Raw genomic sequence first — 18,961 nt, forward strand, 5'->3', positions numbered from 1 at the left:
TTTACTAACCAGTAGGGGTATAGGAAAGGCTTCTCGTATGACACTCAACTACTGGAATTTACTAACGAACTATTAGAAAATATAGAGGAGAACTTTTAAACAGATGGCATGTTCTTTGATTTCTCAAAAGCATTTGATTGCGTCGCGCATTCCCGTTTAATGGCTAAAATGACTTCCCTTAACCTTAACTCATTAACAACATCATTAAGAAGAATTTTTTTCTCATCTCGCAAGCAATTCACAGTTGTTAACGGCCGCTCGTCTCCACTTAGCGATGTACTCTTTGGTGTACCTCAAGGTTGCGTCCAGGGCTCGTTGCTGTTCCTCATTTACATTAATGACCTGCCATCTATCATTAAATCAACGATACGCTTGTTCGCAGGCGACTGCATTATTTACGACAAAATATGCTCATCTGCAAATAACGCAGCACTTCTTGGTTACCTCGATCATGTAACCGCTAGGTGCACATCATGGAAAATGTAACTTAACATCGATAAATGCAAGTTAATGACATTCAACCGGAAAACAATGTAATTCTTCTTAGAGTTACTTACTCAGCAATTATTTAGTGTCTCATGCGTGTCAATACAAATATCTTGATGTTCATTTCACGAGTAAAACTCTGCTAGTCCACTCACATACAGAAATTAACAGCTAAAGCATCACGCACATTAGACTATCTAAAACGTAATCTTCATGGAACTCCGGCCACAACCCGTAAGGTCGCCTACCAAACCTTCGCTCATGGGCAGGTCGAATACGCATCACCCATTCCCCTCCCCTCCCCCCCCCCCCCCATCAGGCTTATCTAATAAATTCCCTTGAGATGGCTCAAAATTATGCAGCACGTTTCATTTCCAGGAAATACAACTGTGACTCGAGCCTATCAAACAATAAATCTTCGCTCTCTCTTCTCTCACTCACGGAGAATAATCGCACTAATCTGCCTATTTCACAAGATAGTATCTAATGCCAGTCATTCAACGCTGCCACTTGTACAACCTCACCGCTCTTTACTTCGTTTAAATAGCTATTTAAGCCTCCAACGCATTTCTGGTAGAACCTTAGCATAGAATTCATCCGCCTTGCCGTAGAATAACATCCACTGGAATGGTCTGCCGGAACACATCGTCCACATTTGTAATTCACCTCATTTTAGGGCTGAAACTCGCTAAAACAGACGTTTGGGCGAGTTGGTAAGCCACATTCTAAAGTTAGTCAAAGTCAGCGCTCGTCCGTGTCGTTCTCCCTGCTTTCCCCATCAAAACCGCGCTCTTCTGTTTCAATTAGGGCTGAAGTAACCGCCATATTTTCTAGTTACGAACGTGTCAGTAACTATTGTATAAAAATGTTCTTTCCTTTTAGTGATCGGTACTAACCGTCAATAAGCGTTGTATGACCATGTTACTCAGGCTCCCGACTTTGCCCCTATCTTTGTAATCCCCCCTCACACAATGCTCCGATGCTCTGAGCTTGTGAGGTGACTTGAATAATAATAATAATAATAATAATAATAATATAACGTGTATATCTCGTTTTTCAGCTGCATATCATTAGGCCAGGCAGAACGCCATGTAACAAATGCGCAGGTAACGGTACAAGGCAGTTAAACTAGGTCTGAGGAAGAAACAAAAGTTTAGCCTGCATACAAGAATGCTAGAAAGAATGTATATTGTGTATCTGCATAAATAAAGTTGTCTAGGTGACTATGTGACCGCCGCGTGTCAAAGGGGATGCCAATAAATCATAATTCATCACTACCATTAGCACGTTATCGTGCCACTTGTCAAATCAAGCTGGCTACGCTACTATGTCACTGCCACGTTAAAAAGGGGATGTCAATAAGTTATCGTCATCATCAAAATCATCATTAGGCTCGTGTCGTGCCATTTGACTTGCGATGTGAGGTGCGCGTCGCGTAGCGTCCATACGTGCGCCCTTTGCATTGCAGTTGCATATTATTACATCAAGTGGCACACCATGTAGAAGTTGCATAGGTGGCGGTACCAGTTAGAGAAGTCTTTTGGGAGGAAATATAATGAGGTGCACAAATATTTATGCAACGAAAGACATGTATCGCATACTTGATTAATTCAAGCAGGCTAGATGACTGTCACCGTCCCGTTTCAAGGGGAATGTCATTAAATAATAATCCACATCATTAGCATCGTATTGTGCCACTTGATACACGATGTGATGTGGCACCGTATAGCACCGTTACGTAGAAACTTTGCTTATAGCAGTTGCATGTTTATTGTAGCGGGACCTGGTTAACTCAGGCAGAATAGGTGACTATTTCTCACCGATCTGTTTCGAAGAGGATGCCAACGCACCATCACTATCATCATCATCATCATCATCATCATCATTAAAAGTAATTTACCGTGCCACGCGTGAAGGGATGCGACATGTGCGCCATGTACTCTGGATATCTCTGTTAACTCTGCGGTAAAAGTTATGGCACTTCCTCACGATGTACGAACCGCTGCTGAAGAAGCTAATCGTACACAGAGCTACGGGCGCGCCTGCAACCAGGGAACATCGGGCTTAGCAGAACACTGAGCAGAGAGCAGGACAAGCCGCAGCACAAAACGCCGCTCGCCATCGACGGCGGGCGGACCATTCAAATAGTTCGTGTGAAAAACAACATAAAGAGACTTCGCCGCGTAGACCGTGTATTGCGTGGTGCCTAAAATGTAGCTCCTACAAAGCCGCTCCTCCAGTTTAGGCTGTGACTGTGCTGCGTGTACCGGGCAGACCTGTGACTTTTCTTAGAGTAATGCGCACTGTTTAGCCGTAAGAGACGTAAGAGCATAGTTCCCTTTGCACTGCAGAATTCGCACTGACGTGTCACGAAAACGCAGCTTATCTCTTTTATACAGTGTGATCATGTTTTAGTTGTACGGAATTTTTAGTCATCGCCTGTGATAGGTAGCATGATGCTTCTCGTTGCGCTGGATTATTCGAAGAGTCGGATAATATTAAAACGAGGAATTGAAATACACATTCAGCTAAATACTGGGTAATATGTCCCCAGCGGCCAGATGGAAAATAAATTGGTTCGTTGCCGGGAGCACGCCAGGATTTCGCAGCAACGAGTGTGGTCCGAGTGACTGGGGGAGAAACCGTTGATTGCATCCCTTCACGCAGTGCACGATGGTTTGTGACAATGTTGGCCTACGTGAGAGGAGCCGCTAGAGGATGCGGATGACGGTACACTGACGCACCGTCGGCATTTTATTTCTCCATCTCCTACCGAATAGCGGGTGGCAGGTAAGGAGTAGGTGGCACGTAAAGAGTAGGTGGCAGGTAGGGCTACTTATTAGCGAAATATACCAGTGACCTTGCAATGCATCTGCCATGCAGCATACGCGTTGATTAGTCCGAAACGTCGGCCAGGACTGTGAAGTTATTGTTCGCAAGGCGGCGACAAGCGAAGAACCGTTGTCTTCGGAGCTTGTCCTTGTCGAAGTTGTGATACAGATTGATCACCTATGCTACGCTGCTCGGGTGTTTAAAATCGCCATCCGAAACACGTCATTGGCAATGTTTTCCATGATGTTTTTCATTTGATCAGATTCGGGCATGAATGCAATGACTCGTCTGCAGAGGTCGTGAAAGTGTACAATATACCTGGGAAACGACCCGACCGGCCGACCTGGCCATTCGTCAATACGCTATTCGGGGCACAGCTGTCTCAGGGCGGGCCGCCTAAACTAACTAACCGGGGGAGGCCGCCAATGATGGTTGCGTTTAATGCAGACCATGCCCTAATATCTACCTGGTGATTTTTTCGCCAGAGCCTACCGGCCGTACAATAGACATAAAATGAAGTTATTTAGTGGCGACATACGTTAAGTTCTGGGCACTTACCTTGTAATATCAAGAGGTCAAATCGTCAACAGCATTGACATTTGTGTAGCTGAATAGCAATGGACCTCACTCGTGAGACACCCCGGATCATACGACAGGTGGTGATGGAGGAGGCGGGCACGTGGTTGCATCGTTAGGTATGGTGGGCTTTAGAGCAGGGTTGTGGCATTCTAGGATAGAAGCTTGGCAGTGGACCCAGCATCTGCACCAGCTGAAGTAACGTTTACTATCTTTGATATGTATAATCAGTCGAGTCTAAGATACAATAATTCGCATACTGTCGGGTGGACGGAAATTCTTCCGGCGCAGACATGGCCCTATTCGTATACCTTTAGCGTCAATGGTTGTCCGTGCAGGCAGGCGAAGTGCCGCTTAAGTACAATACAATTTAAAAATGATATATGTTCATGTGCCTACTGGGAAGCGCCATATAAATAATATTAGTGCTTTCAACGCTCGACTAAGAGGCACAGTCTATTTCATTTATTTCGAAAGGTATAGTTATATTGATACTCTGATACAGTATCTCTGCTGGAGTTCCTTCGTCAATGTTCGGAAGACTACTTCAAGGATGCCGACGCTAGGGCGAGTATCAAACTCTTTCACGCAGCCATTTGTGTTTGGTAACTACAATTTACATACATATGCCTGGATTTTCTTTGCACGGAATTCTTGTGTGGAGATTTACTAGACATTATTTACATTGTTCTGAATTTTTTGCTAGCATGGGCGCATCGCATGACGGAACTCCACCAAACATGCAGTTAGGCAATCACCCTGGTTCGCTGGGCTGTTCTCCTTCAAGTGGTCACATAATGACATATGTAGACGGTGGCCACCTTCGCTACAAGTTCTCTGAATGCAACAAGATGGAAATTCGCCATTTACTGCGGTAAGTGCCTGATGTATTCATAGCCCATACGTGAATTCAGTGGCGATTTAGCATGATATGCGACAGAAACGTGTTAGCGTATCTTGCATCCTTTCCCTCTTAGTTTCTCTTTCTCGCTCTCTTGGATTCATGATTTAAACTGCGTTCACCACATTCGAAAGTAGGAGCTCACTGGGCACAGGCTCTAATTTTTCGAGGAGCGAAGTGCAACTTACGGTGATCCAGAGCAGACCCCTGGTGTGGAAATAAATAAATAAATAAATATGCGCTCTTCTAAGCTCTCTGATCTCCGCTCTGAGTCTATCACCTGACAGGCTTCCAACCCGCCACACATATACAATTTTTTTCCACTTTGACACTCCTAATGCTAACGCATTTATATTCGATCAGAACGACTCGGAAAATGCGGCTGAAGGCGAGACAAACAATGACTAGAAATGCTATCTTTTGATTCGTTTTCAACGTTTGTGAAGATTTCAGTGAAAACAGAATACATATTTCTCACAGCCACAAGACCACGTGACAAGACATTAAAACAAACCACCTAGACTTGGCATATATTTTATTCATATTGCAACAAGTGACCAGCTGCGTGCGCGTCACCTAAAGAATCTATTTACAATATGTTGCTCTAACCTTCATGGGGCGTTATTATTATAACTAACAAAATACGGAGTCGTTTATACGACAAAATTATATCAGGCTAAATAACATCTAAACTAACATCTAAAAGTAAATTATTTCTTAACACGGTGTGCACAGTCTGTTCTCTACCTCATTCGGAAATGTTCCTTAATCTTACTGAAATAACTGCTGCAATATCGGTCAAATAAAATCCTAAATATCATTTGTTTTGAGCCTAATATATGACGCAAGGTTTTTTTTAATTTTGTCGAGAGCCTTCATAAGTGCTAGTTTTACATCACTTTTTGCGTAATAGTAAGGATTGTAGACTTGATACCTGCATAATTTAATACTCTCCGCCACGGTGGCTTAGAGGCTATGGTGCTACACTGCTAAACACGAGGTCGCGGGATCAAATCCCGGACGCAGCTGCCGCATTTTGGTGCGGGCAAAATGCAAGAACGCCCGTGTCCCGCGCATTGGGGGAACGTCGAAAATCCCCTGGTATTGAAAACTAATGAAAGAATTCAATGCAATTCATTAATTATTATTTCTTGTTTCATTTATTTCTTTTAGGCGCAGCCATACACAAACAGCTTTTTCCTAAAAACACATACAGGACAAAGACTCAGAAAAATATTCGCTAACCAGCCACCAAGTAGACAAGTTTCTGTTTAGAATGTACCAAATATCCTTCGATAGACGCTTCGAAATTTTTCCGGTTTCAAAATATATGAGTAAATCTCAATATGAACCCTTCCTGGGTGTGTTCACTTGATGACGGTTAAGGAAATAACACATTAGGCAGGGCAGATATATTACCAGAAGGCACGGGAATGTGACCGCCATGTTGTACTTCTAGTTAATATTGCAATTACGTAATTCAACTGTCTGAATTCCACTGAAACGAATAGATCGATTCTGAACGCTCTATAGTGTTGCCATCTGGACAGAACACCGCCTTAGAAGACAGATTTGTGAGCTAAATAAGAATATTGATTTATTGTTTTCTGGACACAATTTACCGTAGCATTCTCTGGCAGTGCCTCTTGCATTTCGTGGGATAAGGAAACAGCAGAATATATGTTTGCTCTTGATGCAATGCAAGAAATTTCAGCACAGCATCGATATGTGACAACAAAAGCAGATCTCCTCGCTTTGGAAATTGTTCTAAATAATTATACTGCTGCTTGTCGCTGTTTCACTTTACAGCCACCGGGGAAGTACTTGTTGGGAAATCAAGGCAAAGAAGTCCTACGCTGTCAAAGGTGTCTACCCAGGCGCACTGCTCACTCCGGGACAGTACTGCCGGATGCTGTATAAGAACAAAGATATTATGTACAGTTTAGCGGTAGGACTGTATAATGGATATTCTATTTAGCGTACAACTGTTATATTGAATCTTTTAATAGGTTTTACTTCAGATGCAACAGCAGCTTCATTATGAAGCTTCCGGATTTCGTTCACAAAAATTCCACGCCATGCTATCTCACTGCTGACGTTCAAATGGCTGTGTATATTTTGAAAGATACATCCATGTAGCATCTAAAACAATAATACATTTTATAGACTTTAGGAGCTTAACAGCAAGTTCCATGGGATATTTTATTAATCGAAATGTCAAGGTTAGGCTCCTAGTTCTCTGTTAACGGGGATGCCACGGCGTCTCGCGAATAAGTGTAAACTAATGCACGCGTGCCTGTTTTCGCATTAGGCAACTCAATGAACTGAGCATTGAGCTGTCATGCCCGTTAATTTGAGTAAATGCGTTCATGAGGCAATGCGATACCCATGCTTTAGGACACCGCCATTTCACGAACGAAAACGTATATCAGCGTGAGGTGCGCAGAAAGTATACGGTGAAAGCTTCTCACAGAAACATTTGTTCAGCATTGTCTGGCGTCCGTTGATTTAATTTATCTCATCGTGTTTCGCAATTCCATAATACCAGCCAAACAACTACATTGCTGAACTGCGAATGTAATTCCTCGGAGAATGCAGGGCATGCGTTAACGAGCATGGCCTGATCAGCCCCTCCTCTTTTATTATACGCTATAATTTTGACGACCCCATGTGCTCACTCAACCGTACCGCTGCCTTCCTATTGCTGACTTCATGGGACTGTGGTTCTTCGAAAGCTTCTGTGTTATCCTTCACTTTCTTATACAGGGTGTCCCAGCTAACTTGGACCAAGATTCTAAAAGTACCGAATAGTTCTAGGGAAATCGTACCGACTGCATGGTAGCACTAGTCGTATGCGCTTACGGCCAGTCTTTCTTTCATCACGAATGATTACATAATTAATTACTTTTAATTATTGAACTTTTTAATTATTACTTGAAATGCAAACATATCAATAACGAAGTTGTACGGCGCCTCAAATAACCTCCGGAACAAGCATTTTTAGTAATATAGTAATTTAGTAATATAGAAACACAACTTCTGCAGAACCCTTGTACACAACGTAACGAATTCACGTAAAATATAATATGGAATAAAGAATCTGTCCGCTTTGAATGATCTAATGGATGCTGTTTACAGAAGCGCGACATCTGTTCTTGCTGCGCAGCTATTGATTTGTAAAATTCGTACTTCTATTTTTCTTGACTTTTCGAATTCTTCTAAATATTCTTTAAAAAATTCAGGTCCTAAATCAAAATTCCGCTTCCAGCAGTCACTATAATTTAACTTTGCGTCTAGATGCAACCAATTTCATTAAAATCTGTTCAGGAGTTATCTCAGAAAAGCGTTTTTACGTTTTACATGAATTTGAATAGGCCGTGTGGGAGTTGAGCCCGAACTAAAGCGTCCTCTTAAGGCGAAGCTGCCACATTGTTGTCGTAGACACATATGCAAACCCTAATCAGATTTCTAGCTGTAAACACATGAACGTGCATATATACAATGTGAGAATCTATTTTGATTCAGCATCAAGCCAACTTTTATAAATAGAAAACCTCTGCGTTTCGTGCTTTCCGATCAGCAACTACAGAGAAATAGAAGAATGCTTGCGTTAGAGCGTAAATGAAACCAAGTTATCAAGCATTTATAGCTTTATGCGCTGGTGACAAATTTCTAATGAAATTCCGGCCGTAATATAGAAAGTTAGGCTATTGTGTGATGAATTGATATTCATTAAGTTTAACAATGGTGCACTTCACGCTGCGTTTGTAAGCATCATGTAAGCAGCACGTTTGTAAGCAAACAAAGCGATGTCTAAGCGGATCCATTCGTTTCTGTGATGATCCTAGATTACGCTATTCCCACGAAAAAGCGACAAACGAAATCTGAGACACGTTTAGGTGATACTATAAGAACATTTGTATGTAAGTAGCTTCTTTGTTCCCCTTCATTATGTTTACGATTACTCTTGAATTATCCACTATCACGGCACATGATTACCAGACCACGGAAGAATTCACCTATGAACAGATTGTGGTTGTCATCAAGTTACCAATATTTGCTAACAATAAAAAACGCGACTATTCATTTACAGCAACCACCTTCACAATGTATTACACACTATACATGCTATAGTTGATACATACGATGAAATAGAAAACCTGGTTAAAATATACGGTAGATGTGGTTGTTTTTAGGTACTTGAATTACTCTGTACAAGCAAGAATTGTTGAATAATATCGCCCATAAATATTTTTTTTTGAAGAACAGTAAGAACGCGGCCAGTTCGACCACAACAGTGGTTAGAGAATAGTTAGGCGCCATCCTTCAATGTTAAAAAGTGCTGATTCGGGAGAAAATTGTTTCGAAGGGCTAACGTGCCCCGCTTTAATCAAAGGATGTCCAGCTTTCCTAATTGTAAAACTACTGTATATATGCCACACTTGAGCGAGAACTCTACGTTCAACAGATGGATACACACAGTTATGATGGAGCTGAGTGCTACTGAAGTGACCAAATATGCAAGCACTTGTACTCAAAATTAGGAAAGCGAAGCTTCATATGACTAGGCGAAACAATAATGCGTCCGCCCGCACCTATGTGCAGAAAACTATCATGATCAGCAATGGCTCGAGCGTCTTCGTCCTCTTCCACAACTAGCTCGTTGGCGCCCGTCAATGCAACTGCGCGAACCCGCTCATGCCAGTGCTCACGCTTTCGTCGTCGCCGTCGTCTTCCACAGAGGCTACGCCGCCGCTCTTCATTCCAGTTTGCTGCGTCACCGCTCATAATTTCAGCGTACAATATCTCTTGTTGCCGTAATGGGGAGGCCGCGTTTACGGAGGTATTAGCCATTACTGAAGGGGGTATGAGCCATTCTTTGTCTGAGGTGACGGTCACGTGTAATTTTGAAGCAATTTAATTTTGAAAGAGCACAAGCCTCAATGGAGGGCGGACGCTTGTGACCACGCCGCCAAGCAAACTCGAGACATCGAACGTGTGTGTAACCTCATTAAGAAACACAAAGGCCTAGCTAATAATTCGGAAATACTTTCCTGTAATGTCTCGATAAACCCGGGGATAAACACTGGGGCTGCACGTCTCAACTTCGACAGTCAATCACATGTACGGAGTCATATGCTTGGGCGCAGATTTTTTTGTTAGAGTAACAACTTCGAAACGCGTGTTCTACATATACACTTTAAAAATGCCTACCAACGACACTTATTATTAAAGCACGTTATTGCGTATTGTATTTTTCGCGCAAACCGCATCTTCGCAATGCTGGGTTTACAACGAATGTGCCGGTAAACATTATAGCTGTATTACAATAAATTGACATAGAATTAAATGTGAGGCTATTGTAGCTTTTTTGATGCAGTGATTGAGTTTTATTTTGTAGTTTTTGATACTATATTCATCGTTACTTCACCGGAACTTTAGCACCGGGTGATGTATCAATGCGTCAATTAGAAAGGACAGCGTAGTTATTTCGTGATATGTGTACCGCTTTATATAAAGTGGCGGAAATTACTGGGGTGGGAGCTGAAAGGTACGCATGTGATACGTTCACAAAGACCTTTTCGTAGAAAACTACCGTTTTAGTTCTGCCACACGAGCACTGTAGCGATTTCGTGCGATCGTACAATGCGGGGTTAAGTACACCTGCAATAAGTAAACCTGTATGAACCCGTGACCTGTCGTAAACAGCACACAGGCTACGGCATGGAAAAAATATAGATCACGGTTAAAAAAAATATTTGCTTTCCGGTGAAGGCCTGAGAGGTCGTGCACGCTGCAATTAATAGTTTTGTAAGAAAAAAGGTAAACTGCATTGAATTGGTTTATTATGTTTATCTGATAGGATGAACGGCTAAGACGGTACTGCAAAATGAGGTGCTGTGCAGCTTTCCCAGAGACGAAACACAAATGCGCTCTTCACAGAATGCTCGATTACATGCCGTGTAGTTTCAACAAGGTAAGCAAAAATTTTATGCCCCTACTCGAACTTTCTTCCGAGCACTCTTTTTGCGATGATCAATTATTCCGTGTAACGTAGGTACTTACGCTCCAATTTCCTCTAGAACTTTAAGAAAAAATGCTACATTCGTACTGCAATATTGCTACCTAAAGCAGGGATACTTTAGCTTGCGGGACGCACTTTCGATTCAGACCTGAGAGATTTTTCTGGCCTTACAGTGGGCGAGGCGTGAGGCGAGTCGACACGTGTTTCAGTAAGCGAATATAAAACTCGAACCTGTTCTAATATTTGTTTCTCTAATTTTTCACCACTAATAATAAACATTAATATGGAAGAGCTTAGAAACATTAAACTTGGAGATGTGTGAAACTAAAGTGTTGCAGAAACAGTGTGAAAATGTGATTTCAAAAATTAGATGAGGCCCTGAAGACTCAATCCTGGGTTCATAAATAAATTTGTTGGTGTCAACGCATATAATTTATTGGCGTTTTATTCAGCAGGGTACTTTGTAGAGCTGAGTGAAAATTGTCTAGACGGCCATTGAAAGTATTTAAATAAAAAAACCCGATTAACACATACTTCAAATAGTTATGTTTATGCAGAAGCATGGTCTATAGGGACAGCTGGTAACTTTTTTATCGAAACAAAGTAACCTCTCGAAATCTAGACACACGACAAGTGTTTAGGATAAACACTGACTGCCAATAGGTATAGCTCATTGCAAAAGGCAAATTTATAGCATGAAAGAAAGCATCATTAACAAAATATATGCCAAGAGAAAGGAAAACACGTCAATCATCATTAGCGTCGCGCATTCCGATTCATCTGGATATTAGCAATTTTTCGTAAAAAAACATAAGCAATGGCTTCCTGATACATGCGCTTCTTCGCGATTAAATCTGCAAACACTCGGTAATTACGCGCGCGGGATGATCACAAGGTTTGCCTGACTACTATGCCAGAAGTAGAACTGCAAGGAGCCAACACATGTATGGCTATGAAGTCCGAGGAGGCATTGCTTTTATGGCTAATTTTGCGGCAGCGCTCACACAGGTGGTCTCTCTGACGTGTACTAATCTCGTCTACGAATGAAGTACCCCAAATCTAGTGCAGAATTTCCTGTCCGCATTCCACTTCTCATCCTATGCCCATCCGGCATGGTAGCCAGTGGCCATTGACGGTGTGTTGCGGAGATCGAGTATGCAGGCCCGATAAAGCCTGCAGTGACTGTATTGATGTTGGCAAAATCTGAAAACGCTCATGCGCGGAGGTTTAGGCGAACGTCGAATATGCAAGCTAGTCAAAATTAACATAGAGTCCCTGACTCGAGCGAGCGTCATACTCGGTTATGGAATGTTAGCACGTAAAGCACCCCAATTTTTTAATGCTTTGATCAATGAATAACTAAATCAATCAGTCAATATATAAATCAATAATAGAGTCTAGATAGCCCTGTTTATGAGATGGCAGCTGCTCCTTGAGATTCCAGAAAGTCGGTGTGGTGCTCACGACACTTCGTGCGCGAACTCTCTGCCTTGTTTGGAATAGCTGGTGCGAGATACGGGGCTTGCACCACGTTAACGCGATTCTGAGTCGATTGTGAGCATTTCCGGAATGTATACTTCTTCCCAAAACTGAAAGGACGTTCAAGACTCTTCGCAATTTTTCGCAACCGAAAAAAGTATCACTGATTGTAGTAGGCGGCCCGCAGTCGCTTTGTTGTTGCCTCAAAGCTTTCACCCAACTAGTTATCCCCAGATCTATACGTATCAAATCGCTTGTTAGTTGATAGGTCCTTGTAGTTAATTTCATTTTTTTAGTTCTGCAATCGATGAATTACTATTTAATATTTAAGGCACCGTGTTTTAAAATGCTTTTACCAGTAATCAGTGCATGACACCAGTTACCTTATTGTCGGGGCAAGCTGTAACAAACAAAGCAGCTTTGAACGTTTGAAGTCATCAAGAAATATAAGAAAACACTTGCTCCACGCGCCAGTCTCGCGAATGCATGAGCTCAGACGCAAAAAATACAGGCAGTGCCTATGTTTATTCTCATCCTAGTCCTCCAGATTTTCGCCGATGAATTTTACTTCCAAACTATAGCACAATAATGATGGACATTTTGTACCCTGAAGCCTGGAAATCTATCAAAATTTTTTCCAGCCTCTAATTGGCCATATCAGGAGTACTTTGTAATTGCCCCAACCACCAATTGAATAGATGACCAGGACGCGAGCATTATCAGAATCAGAATCAGAATCGGTTTTTATTGAGATCATTAGAATGATTACAAGTTGTTAATATTCAGGAGGAGGTCCCGGAGTAAAAGACTGCAATTGGACCTCCTTTACAAAGTAAACGTAATAAAACAAAAGTACAGCAGTTTTCAACAAATTGTTAAAAGATTACAGGTTTTAGTATGAATACCATGATTGAAGAATTACATATGCATAAATGTCATGAAAAAAAGCACTGTAACACCATCTCGTTGACAACTGATGAAGTAACTGCGTAGATGACGTGACGAACACAGTAGAATTTGTTAACTCGAATGTATATGTGAGGCAAAAACAGAAACCTAACAGTACGGCAATGAAAATGAAATGAAGGGACCCTGAAAGAATGGTTATGAGTATGGACTAGGCATCAGTATTCGACAGAATGTAATCTTTTAGTTGTTTCTTGAATTCGTGAATTTTAAGTGTTTTTATGTAAATTGGTAGTGTGTTCCAGAATGCGATAGATAAAAAATGGACGCGCTCTGTTTGCCATAATTAGTATGGATCTTAGGTAAAATGAAGTTCCTATTTATTGCAAACCTGGTAATATTAGTATTTAATAGAGAAGACTGTGGTAACAAGCTATCGCATCGTGTGTAATTGATTTGACGGAACAAAAAGGTACCTAGATTATATTTACTGAGTTGTGTGACTCTAAGAATGTGATTAGTTCGTAAAAGATATGAGGCGTTGTTAATATATGGGCTAAATGTAATTATCCTAATAGCCTGATTCTGTAGAGTTTGCAATGAGTTTAAATGGGTTACGTAAGTATTTCCCCAGCACGTAACGCAGTAATTAATGTGGGAATGAATAAATGAAAAGTATAATGATAGTAATATTTGATGGTCGAATATGTTTCGTGCTTTTAGAAGTACCCTAATCCCGTAGGTAATCTTCTGTTTTAGTTTGGTTATGTGTTCAGTAAATTTAAGATGTTTGTCTACTTCTATGCCAAGATAATTGCATGAAAAACTTGCAGGGATAGGACTTCCGCCCAATAAGATAGGAGGAATGGAGTGAAGTGTTCGTTGGTGGGAAGTGAATACAACAAATTTTGTTTTAGACGGGTTTATCTGTAGCTGGTTAGTTTGGCACCACTCCATCAGGCTGTGTAAGTCGCTATTAAGGTTAGATACTAAGGTTGTAATACATTTATTCGAATTAATGATAGTAGTATCATCTGCATAAAGTATACATTTCGAAAAGGACAGGCAGTTAGGCAGATCATTCACGTATAATAAAAACAAAAACGGACCCAATATGGAACCCTGGGGCACACCAATATTAGTGAACATGGTTTTAGAATGAACGGCTGAAATGGTTACTACTTGCATTCTGTCTGTTAAGTAATTTTGTAGTAACAAGACCGCTGGGCCGGTGATTCCCAATGATTCAAGCTTACGAAATAAGATGCGGTGATTTATTTTCTCAAACGCTTTGCTTAAATCTACAAACACTGACGCTGCATAATTCCCTTCATCGATAGCTAGCTTTAGTTGATCGGTTAGAGCAACGAGAGCCAGTTAGGTCGAGTAACCCGAGCGAAAGCCGTATTGGAATGGTGAGAGAATGTTAAATTTTGTAAGGTAATAAGTTAAACGTTTTTCTATTAGCTTTTCGATTACCTTACTAAAGAATGGTAATACACAGATGGGGCCATAATTGAAAATTAAAGAGCGGTCACCTTTCTTAAAAATTGGTGTGATCTTGCCTTGTTTTAGCTCTTGTGGCAAACTGCCTGATTTAAACATGACGTTGATTATGTCTGCAAGGACATCACTTATTAGGGGTGCAAGTAATTTTATATGGGAAGGGTGTAATTTATCGATGCCGGCGCCGGTTATTTTCATGTTGTTTATAATGTTTAGAACTTCCTGAGATGTAGTTGGAAATAAAAAGAAAGAATGTGGCAGGCGCTGGGGCACGGGATTCTCATGCGCAGGTGGCTGTAGCTCGCTGCTAAAGAAGAAATCAGCAAACGCATCAGCTATTTATTTGGCGGTGTTGTGTACCATACCTTGATATGCAATTTCTGTTATAGCTTCGCGATTATTTGCCCTGTTTAAGAAGGAGTTAACAATTTCCCATTTCGTTTTTACGTTTTTACCGCATTCCAAAATTTTCCTTTCGTACCATGTTTTTTTAGCTTTTTTCAATGTGGCAGAAAGCTGGTTCAGAAAGCTGTGGCAGAAAGCAATGTGGCAGAAATGGCTAAATTCTTGTTAAATGGTTGTCGTTTGGTTGTCTTATAAAGATTATCCTTTTTGCGCATTAAAGCTAAGAGCTTATCTGTTATCCATGGATTTTGAGGTGACGCGTACTTCTTCTTGCATTTAACTTGAACGGAATGACGATCAACACATGACTTAAGCATAGAGATAAACAGTGCAAATGCTTTTTGTGGATCATTTGTAGAAAAGATGGGGGATCAGTCAAGGTTGGACACGGCGTCAAGGAATGATTGTTTGTCTAATATAAACTTCGTGTACGTGATTTTTTCGGAGCCATGAGTATAGCGAAAATTTAGAAATATAGGATAGTGATCAGTTATGTCGGTCATCATAACACCTGCGTCTGGTGGATACGCCAAATTTGATAATGCATGGTCAATTAATGTACCTATGGGGTGGTTAGCACATCGTGTCGGCATCTTAATTAAACATTCATAACCAAAGCTGTTAAAACAATCAGAATAATGTAAAGCATTAGTAGACGTGCTATCAGCGAGGTTAATGTTGATGTCACCTATAATTATTACATTTTTGTTTCCTTCAGCTAGCAGTCCCATGACTCTATGGAGAGCAGTACAGAAGTGTATTGCTGATGACGAGGGTGAACGATATATGCAACCAATTATTAGGTCTTTGTTGTCTATGTTAAGGAAGTCATTTTAAGTTCAATCCAAACGTTTTCACAATTAGTTACATTAAGTTCAAGATCGTTCCTTCGGTTGTAAGTAATATCTGAATAGATGTACAGCGCTGCGTCACCATGGTTGCTGAACGGACGATTGGAGTATTCAGGAACAAAACTAGAAAAACAGAAAAGGTGTTTATCGTGGTCGCTCAACCAAGTTTCAGATACTCCGATGATTGAAAATGGGAAGGTGAATGAAGAAACGAGATCGGAGAATTCATCGAAGTGCTTGCGCAGACTGCACGCATTCAAGTGCAAGACAGATCGCTGATAATTTGAAAGAAGATTGTTTAACTGGTTAGCTGTTAGATAGGACGAAATTGTGAGACTTGCCTACGGGACAGGCGTGGCGCAAAGGTGGATTAGAGTTAGGTTATTACTGAAAGGTCGGATTCGTTTGCGATGCGAAAGACGCGGCTTTCAGTTGTTTTCCGGGCCTTGATTTGACAGTTTTCTGTCCACAGAAATCTCCAGTTCTTCGTTTTTTTTCAGACCCAAGGCTTTGGAAAAGAGAGCTTTGTTTTCAAGTGTTAATGTTCATTAACGAAGTGGTAAATGTTCATTAACGAAGACAGGGTTCTCTTTTGCTTTTGCGAGGCCAATATTACTCAGGCAGAGTCTAGCTTTCCGTGCTTTCGCGACGAACTCGGCTTTCTTCGTTCTCGAGCAGAAGCGAGCGATGATGTTTTTATGTTCTGTTTTAGTAGGAACACGATGAACAACGTCGAGGTCACTGGCCGTTACTGGGCAACCAATTTTGTTGCCAATAGTTTGTATGACTGTCACACAGTCCTCTCCTTGCGTGCAAGGGATGCCCTTAATCTCGACGATGTTTAATCGAGAATATTGCTCCAGTTCGCCAAGTTTCTTTGTCAGAGTGTTGTTTGCTTGTAAAGCTTTGTTTTCGGATTTTAGCTCTTTGTTTTCGGCGCTCAGCTTTTCGACGAGTTTGCTTAGATATTCCACGCTAGTTTCCAAACTATCAGTTCTTTGTTAAGTTCTACGACGTCTATGCCCGAATTGCTCGCCCTCAGCAAAATTTCCCAAAAATGACATCAAGAAGTTTTTCGCTTACGTTTCCAAGCTTGGATTCAATGTCATCAATTCTTTTGTCATTATGTAATGTCATTATGTAACCACGATCTCTACTGCAATTTTTTTTTCATCTTAGAAAACTACCCTTCCATCTAGCACTCCCACCGAGCATGCTTTTGATGAGACTACCAATGTCTTCACGAGAAAAAGAAAAATTATCACCAACGAAAAAACAAACACTACTAAAACATTCCTTACTGAAGGGAATTACAATGTAATGGGTTGCCGAGGGTGCATTGAAAGAGCCCATCGAGCTACTGCTATTTGGTATTAGTGAGCATGTTAGTAATTAGTCTGGAGGCAAGTAAGTAGACGAAATTAATTATATTTTACAACTTGTCCACTTACTTTTGTAGGGCAGTCATTGGTCACTGTAATCAATTATGTTTTTGAATTATTATTCGCAATTAGAATTCGTTACGTTTTCTGTAGCAGGTAAAAGTCTGGTAATGACAGAAAAATTTCGAGGCGCTTGCAAAATGTCTTAGCGAGAGCCCTTTTGTCCAAATAATACCCGCAATAGTGTAAATACCGAGAATGGCTTGTGCAGCTTCTATGGTCTGCTGAGATTACTAAGCATGCACGTAGGAATTTGATGACATTTGCTTCCGTTATCTCCTGCGTCAAAACAAGAGAACAAAGGCAATACCTGAGTGTTGTCAACAGTTGGGAGACTTCTTCAAGTCATTTGTTTTTTTTCACTAAGCATATACGCGCAGAACATCTCATATTAGCCCTATCTAGTTTCGCTAAGGGCATGTTACATAGATGCAATGCAATAAATGTTGTAAGAAATACAGTGTGCGTTTGTATTATCAACTCTTGAAAGCAATATTTAAACTGGAATTTAAGTATGAGATTACATCAAGAAGCCTACTTGCCCTAATAACCGCCCTGCTAAAAAATTCTATAACGCCATGCAACTTATCAAAGCACTCTTCTATTAAGCCCGACAAGTTATTTTGAAGCCTGAAATACTATAAATCCTTGACACTTGTTTCTTGACTCCAGACTTGGAATCTGCTTCTAGAAAGGATACCACGACTATTGGCAGTCGACGCTTGTCCTCTTCACTGGACTTCTCATCCAGTGTGAAGCTTCTGTGTTGTTACCTTAAGATATTTAATGCCTATTGAAATACGTGAATTCTTCCTCCATGATATTGTAGTGATGAACAATGGGTGTTCGCATGAACATACTCGCTGCGTATTGATGGTAGGGATATTATGACCTCTATCCCAAGAAAGCACCCCTATGAACCAATTTTTATGCCCTTGATACAAAAATAAATGAAAGATTATTCTGAAGGATGATCACACATTATTTTTTTCAGGTATGCTTTCAAGGTGTCTGCAGACGAAAAAGAGACCTGATTCCTTACTCCAGGAGAAAGGGCAGACGCGCGCTTCTGCGATAATTTGTTTTGAAATCTAGAACTCTCAATGACGAATACAATAATAATTAAAAAATTACCTGCAACGTACAGGATATATGAACCATACTTCAATGTGTATCAGTGCCTTTCTTTTCCCGTAATGGAGGCTGGGTTACGCACCTGCATAATGCATATTTCGAAAAGCCTCGCTTGTTGAACGTTTGACAAGTGTAACACGAGGCCCACTGAAAGCGCTAAATAGAGGACAGTGCTTCAAAAGTGGAGTTAGTGAATAAAATTATATGGTTTCTAATTTGGCCTTCTTAGCAGCAAGGTGTTGCCTATCAACAAAAGGCGAATTTGCCCTGTCTAAAATTTTCTAGCTTCTATGCTAAATAAATATTTTTATATTCATATATTCCTAGATTTCTCTTTTCTCCAGCTGTCAAAAAGTGAGGGACAGTTAATTAATATAGACTTAAGACAGTCTAACCCTAGACCTTTGGTTGGAGTCGA

The 18,961-nt window shown here is 40.9% G+C and overlaps 1 protein-coding gene across 1 annotated transcript in view; it reads left to right on the forward strand.

Annotated features, from left to right (window-relative positions):
- LOC129380636 (uncharacterized) overlaps positions 1-18,571 on the forward strand; it is a 37,881-nt gene extending 19,310 nt beyond the window's left edge. Inside the window, exons 4-6 of the mRNA XM_072285109.1 lie at positions 4,601-4,768; positions 10,659-10,772; positions 18,404-18,571. Coding sequence (XP_072141210.1) covers positions 4,601-4,768; positions 10,659-10,671 — 181 coding nt within the window. The 3' untranslated portion in view covers positions 10,672-10,772; positions 18,404-18,571. The remainder of the gene's footprint in view (positions 1-4,600; positions 4,769-10,658; positions 10,773-18,403) is intronic.
- The last annotated feature ends 390 nt before the right edge of the window (positions 18,572-18,961 follow it).

The sequence above is a fragment of the Dermacentor andersoni genome, chromosome 10 (assembly GCF_023375885.2).
Source record: "Dermacentor andersoni chromosome 10, qqDerAnde1_hic_scaffold, whole genome shotgun sequence".
NCBI lineage: Eukaryota > Metazoa > Arthropoda > Arachnida > Ixodida > Ixodidae > Dermacentor > Dermacentor andersoni.